Source organism: Apiospora phragmitis, assembly GCF_038363925.1.
Source record: "Apiospora phragmitis strain CBS 135458 chromosome Unknown utg000010l:1.0-9815664.0:1.0-9183399.0, whole genome shotgun sequence".
Taxonomy (NCBI): Eukaryota; Fungi; Ascomycota; class Sordariomycetes; order Amphisphaeriales; family Apiosporaceae; genus Apiospora; species Apiospora phragmitis.
Genome location: NW_027117409.1, coordinates 5,861,990 through 5,872,106, shown reverse-complemented (window position 1 = coordinate 5,872,106; position 10,117 = coordinate 5,861,990). Strand labels below are relative to the sequence as shown.

Sequence of the window (10,117 nt, the reverse complement as noted above, 5' to 3'; positions counted from 1 at the left end):
TCCTCACCCGGCTTCCAGATCGCATCGAGGCCACCGTTATCGTCGTCAAACTCCTTATACAATACCGAGGGCCAACTCCCGCCCTCTTCTATAGACATTACTCCGCATTACTGACCAGGTCCGCCGTGCCGTTCCTATCACAGCCGGCTTCGTGACGTGGCGTCGACGCGTGCGGTAGACGTCAATAGATATTGATTAAAAGTCAAATATAGAACCGAAAAGGTAACGCGAAAGGCGTCCATATATTGCCACCATGATCTCCTGAAGATCCTTCTAGTAGTATTCAACCACAACATTGGCGCCCTCCTTGTACGCCGTCTATATTTTCGTTAGCACGTATATATTTCAGCGGATGATCCCGGGGAACTTACGGTGCAACCAGTCGGCGTTTCCTTGCCGTTTGTGTAGTACTTGCCATTCTCAAGTGTGCACTTGTCGGTGACATCTCCGGTGATTTTGATGTTGAAGTCCAACTTGGCAGACGAGGTGGGCGTGTTGGGGAAAATGGACAAGTAGACGAGGCCATCGCGAGACTGGCCAACACCAAGGTTGGTGGGCGCCCAGTTGCCAGCAGAATCAGGGTTGGTGGCGCTAGTCCAGACGCAGGCATCCTCCACAGCAACACCCTTGGGGTTGATGTAGTACTGTAGTGTGGTGTCCTTGCCCTCCCAAGTGTAGTAGTCGCTGGACTTGATGTTGGCAAGCAAGGCGGTTGAGCCCGCGCCAGCCCAAGCCGGGACAATCATGTTCTCGGTTCCGGGGTAGTCTGTACGGCACGTGGCAACTCCCTCGTTGAGGCTGTTCTTGATCGTGAGGGATGCAGCATTCTCCTCGCACAGAGTCTTCTTATCGGGTTGTGTTAGGTGCAGTTTTCCGTTGAGGCAGTGAAGACCGCCGACGGATTGGCCAGTAGCACCCTGCTCCACGGGCCACTGTGTCTTGACGTATCCAGCGGGGCAGGCGTAAGAGCAGAAGGAATCGTTCTCGCAGCCCTCGCCCTTGATGGCGGTAATGATGTTGGCGATCTTCACGCCAACCTGGAAAGTTGGGACCTTCTGAACGGCAGTGAATCCCTGGATTCCCGCCCAGGGATGGACACGGCGCCGTACTTCGCCAGAGACTCCCATTCGCAAGGAAGCTCTCCGTCAGGGAAGTCCGCATGCAGACCACTGCCACCCGAGCCCGAGAAGCCGCCGCTGCTGCTGCTGCTAGACTTGGCAGGCGGTGGTGGGGTCGAGGAAGTCGGGGTGGGCTCGGGAGTGGGAGTGGGAGTAGAGGTGGTGGAGGGTTCTGGCTTCTGGAAGAACTGGGCCATGATCTTCTTCTCCGTCGTAGGCGTGGGCGAGGCGGGAGGAGGGGTGAAAGTAGGGGTGCTCTCTCCGACAACAATGAAGAGACCCTTGTCAATGCCAGCCTTGGCCTCCTCGGGGTGACTACCTTGCTGCCCATGACATAAGCAGTCTCGGTGGCGGCTACGACCGTGGTAACGACGTCGCCACGCTTCTCAACGTTCTCGACCGGGGATGCGCCGCCCCTCTTATGGTGGAAGCGGCCGTGGCCATGGTTGTGAGGCTGAGCGGAAGCCAGGGTCGCCGCGAGGGCGAGATTGATAATGGTGGTCTTCATGGCGACTGTATTTGCGACTTTGCGAATGGCAAAGCTGAGATGATACAGTCGAGGAGACGAATTATTGTAATGTCGTGTAGGTCGCTTGATTCTGCTGGCACGGTTAGTTGATCCATCGTAACAATGGTGGCGGGCCGCATGGTTGATCTTTGAAGGGGTTCGATAAAGAACAAAGCATTCATGAGAAAGGCCGTTGTTGTTCATGATATGAGGCCTGGTAGGAAGGAAGGAGCAGTATAGGTAGGTAGGTAGGCTACGCTGTGCCTTTCTGTAAACTCACCTAGACTATACCGACTGGGTTTGCGGGATTAGACTTTAGAATAGTTGTTTGTTGATTCGGCTGCTTATTCTGCGGTAGAACGAGTGACTGCGTAAGTTGGATTTCCAAAAGAATGTGGTAGAGGTCAAGAGACTCTCAGTTGGCTGGATGAAGAGCGACGCGCGCGATACTGCGAATAAGGTCGAAACGAGCGTGAGGGAAGAGGAAGGGAGAGGAGGTGGGAGAGTCGGCTGGCAACATAGTCTAGTAGTCTCTCTCTATGTGGACAAGCGTGCGCAGGTGGGAGATGTCTGGGCTAACTAACCCAGTAACCTTGCACTATCTGGAGCAGTACCTGGAGATGGAGAGCAGCAGTGCCTGGACCTGCTGCTAACCCTTGCTTCGACCAACCGATGCCCGTTCTTCTCCTCCTAGCGACCACTAACCAGACTAAAAGGCTCCGTCGGATGGAGGCCAAGGCCAGTGCGCATGCATCTCTCTCATCTGGCCCCGGGGATTGGAGGTGGGCTCATATTGCAGTGCTACGGATTCAGATACATGCTGGCCAGGGGGCATGGGCATTCACGGATTTTGATTGTGAGGTTGTTATTAGTTGCTGCTACCCTTGCGTTACACCGGGCTTCCAACCCCAACCACCGCTCTTGTTGCAGGAGATTGGGCATTGCAAAGCAACAGCCCGTCCTTCTCCCGTGTCCAAGGGAGGGTGCGTAGGGTCAGGAACGCATGTTGTTTGGGGTGTGTCGATATTACTAACATTGGCATGCAGGATGCGCGGCATGGCATGGAAGCATGGGGAGGGCAGGGCATGGCATGGCATAGCGCGCTACTGCAGGAACAGCAACCGTCTTTAGCCCACCAGCAGATTGGGGCTTGGGCGTCCAGAAACGGGGCGCCATCGGTTGCGGTCTGGTCCAAAGGGGAAACTGCTACTGACAGGCGAAATTACTCATTTCATTTCGAATAATTACCCGTCCACGCACACCATCCACCCTGATCGGATTCAAGAGGAGAGGGCCATCACCTTGTTCAGTGGACTGCAGCCCCGTCCAGCTCTGGTCCAGTCTATCCCCGTGCCTCCTGTCACCTGTGCCTCCATCGCTGCGATGCGATCGGCAATCCTTTCTCTGCTGGGAAATCGTCGACGCAGAGAAAAACATTCAATCGTTTTTATGTCGGGAGATCGACGAGGCACAGCATACATAACATTAAATCCTTCGCCCACGGTAACTAAGTAGCTATGCAACTCAATTCATTTCAATCGCGAAAAGCCATCGCAACAAGCGGCCGACATCATTCCGAGCGCTCGCTCGCATTTTTCTACAGCAAACCAAATTGTGACCAAGCCGGTGAGCCGGCTGCAAACAACTATCGTCGTGGGCGCTTCTGGCGCGCGCTCTAGCCAATCGGTAGTTCACTCACCTCTCATATACGGACAAGCGAAGCAACTTTAGATTCCGTACTATCACCCATGCCAACTACATATAGAACAGGCGATGGCTCCAAGTTTAGAAGAAGCCCGACCCACGCCCCAAAGTTATGTACCATGATTTGGGCCTTGGCATCCGACATCCAGATCTGCTTGGCCGCAGCTAAAAGTAACGGCAGGCATCTTGGCATCCGGTGCATCATTACCCCTTTTCACTGTAGCACGGTCCAATTGGTATTGGTTGTTTCTAGGCTGGAATTGTTAGTATTAGCTTCATTCCTACGGTGATATGGCATCATCCATCTTCCGTTCCAGCCGCCAGCAACTTGTGGATGCCATGGTTGGAAGTATTTTATATTCTGTAGCAATGGTTCCTCCGGGGGACACAGGGACATGCATGTTCGTGCCAGGCATGCAATTACATATTTCCGCGCTTCCACTTTCTTGCTTGCGTGCCTTGCTTGGCTCGACCGGTAGCGTCGATGTTTCGAATTGTTCTCCACAGCTGACATGATCCCATTGTGGTGAGAGTGAGGCCACACACCTACGAAGATATAGTCAGTCCTCAGTCGATCCGGGACAGGCAACGTCAGCTTCATTTTATCGCCATCCTCGTCCGTTTGTTAAGTTCGTGTTGTTGCCTTGGAAGCATGACCGGCGCTCTTTGCAATGAAGCAACATATATATATGGGCAGTCACCGCCCCGTGCTTCTAGCCTGGGTAGTTTGACATCGCTGATCGCCGACCGTTATATGTTACGGTGCTGCGGAGAACTCCTGGTCAAAACTTGGTTCGCTCCCCGTCTCGACTTTCATGCGCCATCAAGGCAGATTTCCAGGCTCCACACTGCGCAGCATCGAAGATGAATGCATTAAGCCCGATGTTGTGTTGTTCAAGCAGACGTGCTACAATATCCACCACACACACACACACACAGTCTCGTGGTTCAACTACTGGCGGTCTGTTTTGAGGCTTAGTTTCTTCGATTCCGGTCAACCGTTGCTAGGGCGTTGTGTCTCGTGCGCACACGATAGCTATCGACCATCTCGTTCAGTTCGGGAAATCCATGCGTGCGACTCAACAACACATCTGGAGATGCCGGATGCCGCGCTTCAGCACGTCAACTGGCCCGGCCTTGGCTTAAGAATTCGACCTTACCGCTCCGTCCACTCTGCGCAATGCTCCCGGGTCTAGAGCAGTTGTCTGGTCGAGATCGTCCTCGTCCTCGGTAGTTCTAATACCTGCCTGCACTTGATGTTCGATTGACAGCCTACCTTGAATTATAGGGTTCGTTCCTAGAGCCAGATTATGAACAGACCGGGGTTTGTGACGGTTTCATAACATACCTTAAGTGCTTCAACTGGCAAGTCTGTTCTTGAGGCTATCGTACATAGTCCTGCTCCGAGTCTACAGGCCGATAATTAGGTAGAATGCTCCCGTCCGGGCGTAACTGTAATATCAGTAACCGGGTAAGTGCCCCGTTCTTGGTAACTATACCTGATTTCTGGGTGGGTGTCCTTTTGACGGCTACCTGGGCTTTTTATTGCCATATATTGTCGCCTCCAGCCTTATGCTGCCTACATCCAACCTTTTGAGCGGCTTGCCCAAGCTAAGAAACAACGGAGGCCAATCCAGTGACACCCAAGCACGCCGCGAGCATGTTTTACCCCTTATAGGGATTGACTAGCCGCTGGTCTGTTATGTAGGGCTGCAGAATCTTTCAGTGATTTGAAGATGGGTGGCATGTCCCATGACGGATTCGCACGTCTCAGTACTTTTTTATCACCTTTCCCTGATATTATCGAAGTGGTGAGTTGACGCACACAAACCGGAGAATACCGTATTAGTTGTATACTATATTCCTTGAGCTCTCGCTTGGTATTTGATTAATGTCTTTATAGGAAATGCCGAATGTGGTACGTTGGGTGGATAGTATAACAAAATAACACCGATCGTTTAGTCATGTGCTAAACGTGGCCTGACCTATTTCAATAAACATGGAATAGCCACACGCCTGTTAGCATGGGGTGCTTTTCCATATGTATATCTTAAGTAGCAATGGCTTTACTCGTCTTCGCATGTTATGGCCAGAATTTAGAGTGAGCCTATTGCGGGCTCTCGGGGTCGAGCACCCAACTTGAGGCTGCATAGCTCAAAGTCTGGTGGAGATGAGTAGGCCAGGTTCAAACATCTTTGTCAAAACCCTAGCGTGCACCAGGTGGTGAAGTAATTCGATGCCTGTTGAATCATATGGGTTACCTAACTCATGAAACCCAAACAGCTGATATAGTTGGTATCATGGTCAGATCATGCCCAGATGAGGCTGCTAGTCCGTATCACCATAGCTCCGTCCTGCATCCTCCTTTTATGAGAATAAGCCGGCCTCGGCACTTACAGATCGAAGTCAGGAGGTGTACAACTACATGCATATATAGGATACTTTTAGAATATATCAATTATTCTCGTGACGAAGACGTGTCTTCTGATGGTTAGGCTCATCTAGGCGACTTTCATGATCCTGGGCCAGGGGTCTGACAGAAAGTTACCTGAAGATGCGTTATTCTAGAAAGCCTGGTAAAACTCACTACTGCCTGTCAGGAGGCTGGTATATAATGTATATCCTCAAGGAGCCTATGTGCTTCACACTCTAGCAGATTGCAGATGTACGCATAATAATGCCAGCATTTCTTAAGCGTAACATATATATGTTAGATATGTCGCTCTTGGGTGTTGAGCTGCTATCAACTAACTCCCTTGGGTAAATCGTGAATATGGGCACATTGATACGAGGGGTATGTTCGGTGGTGAGTTGGAAAACAGCAAGTAACACAACACCTTTCATAGCCAAGAATCCGGGCTCTGAGGTGGCAAAGTCTATAGTCTCTAGCAAGCTTCTGAAAAGCGATAATGGATACACTGCCCAAAGAATATATTGTTCGGTTTTGATTAAGATATATGAGTAAATTTAGATGTGATCTTGTGCCTCCGTTACCGCAACGCCCATTGTCATTGCGACTCTCTTGATCTCTAGAGGGGGGACAGCATGAAAGCAGATGGGCACACAAATAGGTCATGGATACAGAGGTACAAGACGGCTATCGATGCTAAGTAGACCTGGATGGAGTGCAATGGAGTCAGTCTATACGCCGCGCTGAAGCCGCGGAGCGATGAAGGACCTAAACATTCTAACAGCATCTTTGGGAGAAGAGGAGCTCGGCCGCTAGAAGTCATCTTCCATGCGCACTGGTCGTACTCATTCTGAGGAAACTGAAGCACGAGGAGCTGGGACCCATAGCCCCTTTTCAACTTTAAGTAGTTCAGAATCCGAACTGCTGCGCCTACTGCTCCTAATTTCCCTACAACGATGTGTATGTGGAAGTGATCGAGTCGGAAGACCAAGCCAGCCTGTATAACAGAAAAGAACGAATAGGTGATCTCATAACTTTATTCCCATGAGCTTCTTGTTTTCACAAGACAATAGGTGTTTTATACTACAGCCCACAACGGAAGCTTGTCATTAGTAGCCACTCCTTTGCACCTGTGCTGCGATTCTTATGGACTCTTATGTTTTGGGAGAAGCAGAAAAGACTATACTTATCCAGCACGACGACATAAGGAGAAAGAGGAGAATGCCATATATTAAAAATTACAACTTCATATGATTCTAGTAGCTATCCCCAGCGCTCAAGAGATGCAAATGTGACTTACTTGGGTCATCACTCGTCAGCCTACTGCAGCAAGAAGACATAACTCTGCCAGTGTCTTTCTCAAGCCACATGTACACATGCCGTTAGGTACACCGCATCTATCGAATTTTGTGACCACCTTACGGTAGAAGTCTTAGGAGTCTAAAAAGAACGGCCCCCAACCCGTGATCATGGGCGTGTGGTCATGACAAAATCATCAGCCTCAAGGCTGGTAGCACAGATACCCGTGGCTGTGCCTTGCTTGGCTGGGCTCATAACGCCATCGTCATGCATTCCGTATTCGAAGCAAAGTTGCTGATGACACTCGGCTGTACGCCCAGCCGGCAAAGACAGTGATCCCAGGTGTACCCAAACCAATGTAGAAGCGGGCCTTGCGGATGAGCGCTGACTGTTGGTTCCGGGTACAGCGGCAATGACAGACCTATAGATAGAGATGGGATCGGGCATTTAACCCGCCATGACGACGGCGGACAGGTGAAGGTCGCAAACTAGGCCATAAACCCCATTTACTACGTATCTACATGTAGTACATAGTCTTTGCTGGCAGGCAAGTAAAACACAAACTATCCGTACTTGCCTCAAACACAAACCCATCTGCCTAACTACCTTCTGATGTAGCCAGTCGGCCCCAGCAAGATCCAGATGCAGGTATGATGCACTATCCTCAGGGCAGTGTGGCTCGGCATTGGGCAGGGAGCTGAGCCTCCGGCCTTGTGTGTGGCACAATGAGACCTGGCCGGCATACCTACATAGTATCTTTTCTCTTGAGCTGAACCGGGCCATCTCAATAGCGAATGAACATGCAGTAAACATGCAACTGGAGTCTCGATATGGCCCATTCATCTGCGAGTCAGGCGGTAACGTCTGCTGGGATTTCTGCACACTTTAGAGAACTCATAACAGCCATGTCACCAACCTGACAGTTAGTATGCAGGACCGACCGACCGACCGACCTTCTTCGGCAGTGCAGTTGGCGACGAGGCCGCCTACCAGATAAATAACGGTGGCTGGTGCAAAAGCGGCTTTACTTCCTCGTGCGTATTAGTAGATACATAATCCCGATGCAGAACTCGATGCGGAGCAACCTGCCTTGTTGGGGTCCATAGTCAGAACTAAGGAAAGACTCTGGACGGATTGGGAGGTGCTGGAAGGAGACGCCGGCGGCACTACGGCTCCTGGACGGTCATGGCCCCTCCCCCTTCCCAGCATTGGATGGATCCTGGGGCCTGCATTCGGCACATGGCGGGTGTTTTTTTATTTTTTTTTTTATTTTTTATTTTACATACGAGAAAAACAAACAGATCGAGATGGCGCGGGACGACACATAGCACACTATTACCCGACGACCTCATCGAGCATGAGCATCTTCGTCGGGAGCGCATGGTCCTATTGTGGCTTGAGGAAAAAGAAACCTCGCCTCTGCTCCGGTCCAATACCTGAAGAGACAGAAGCGACAGAGGTTTTCTTCCCTACCTGGACGCGATTGAGCAGCCTGCAATGGCATGACCGCACTGACTAGGTACTGGAGCGGGCGTATCTACGTCAGCGGGGAGGCTGCCTTAGTTATCAGCATAGGTTACGGAAACCCAACGGTGCTTTTGATTGGCTAGGGTCAACAGTGCTGTGTTTGGATATGTTACTCGCTTGATTGCCTACTCGCAGCACTCACTGTATGTACTTATGCTCGCTCGTATCACGATGCGCATTTGTGTGGTTGAGTCTCTTGGGCATCATCACCACTCCCTCTGCCCTCATACCATGGCACTGTTCCTGTCTAGCTTCCGTCACCCGGAAGTGGGCTTTGTCAGCACGTACTACTATGTACATATGCGGCGATTCAAACGACCTACCCCAAAATCGACGTGATTTGCTGCCGAGCTGCCCTAACATGACGGCAGTCAGTACATAGGTAGGTATGTAGGTGGCAAGAGGTACAGCTACCTTTCCGAACCAAAGGTAGGTAACATCGTAACTCTCCATGTCGGTCTGTGTTTGCACAGAAGCCACAAGGCTACTCTGTCACCAGCCACGGCTTAAGCCCAGGGCTACCACCCACAAGCCAACCAACCTTGAAGATGTTATTGGCGATGGGCATCAGCCACTTCCATCTTCTCAACTTACAGCAGAGTCGACCCTCCCTAGCTGCTACAAGGCCACTCGGCTACCACGATGTAACTTCTACGGTGAACGTCACATTACTCTTGGCTGGGCTGCTTGGTTTCATCACTTGACAAGTTCTGAGAAGAAGTATAACCTACATATGGCAATAACTACATCACAACTACTCCCCGCCTCAGCTCTCCTCTTGCTCGGATGGCCCACCGTGTAGTCATACCTTGTACATCTGCACCATCTGCTGCTGGTTGCTGGGCAGTTGCGATTAGCTTCTGCAGGAGGTGCCGCCGATCTTCTCACCTCAGCCAACCTTGTACGTCAACGCTGGTTTGATGAACTCACTGCTCTTATTAGGCTGTGGAATTCATGCATTGTCAGCGAGTAAACTCGTGGATAGCGATTGTTCATCAAGCCATCGGCCTCGACAGTATCTATGATTGCGATCAACACCAACAACACCAACGGCCAAAAGTTGTGGCCAACACCTCGTCCCAACACTTGGCGCAGTCTCGAACGCATTCACCATATCGAGGCTGGCAGCTGCTAGCTGCTACTTGCTGCACGGGTCTCCCGATGCAAGTAAGCGCAACTCGTCGCTTGCGCCGGCCGGCCACCACCACCGACCATGGTGACAGTTCTTGTCCGTCCCTACAGATACAGCCCTACAAACGGAGAGCGAGCCTACATAGAGAGAAGACCTCGTCCTTGACAATTCAAGCCGTCTCCTGGAGCCGCGTAGGGGTGGTAAGTGCAAGCAAGTACCTCGGCAACCCTTGTCGATGCAATTCTTGCTTGCACCCATCCGGAGGGGTGTGTAACGGGTCGTAAAGTACCTTTTATTTCGCAGCAGCCTGCCTGCAGCGAGGAGGAGGGAGCTACGCCACGCGCTATTGAACTGATCAATCCACTTTCGTTGCCAAAGTTTGGCAGGACATCATTTTACTTGGCAAACGCTCTCGACAT

The 10,117-nt window shown here is 51.3% G+C and overlaps 1 protein-coding gene across 1 annotated transcript; it reads right to left on the bottom strand.

Moving 5' to 3' along the window:
- Positions 1-273: 273 nt before the first annotated feature.
- PG994_011536 (SUN-domain-containing protein) lies at positions 274-1,626 on the bottom strand (the record flags this gene model as incomplete). The annotated part of the gene is given in 4 exon segments (XM_066862945.1): positions 274-318; positions 372-1,073; positions 1,100-1,420; positions 1,438-1,626. 4 exon segments carry the CDS (start codon positions 1,624-1,626, stop codon positions 274-276), a joined length of 1,257 nt encoding a protein of 418 aa, XP_066712055.1.
- Between the last annotated feature and the right edge of the window lie 8,491 nt (positions 1,627-10,117).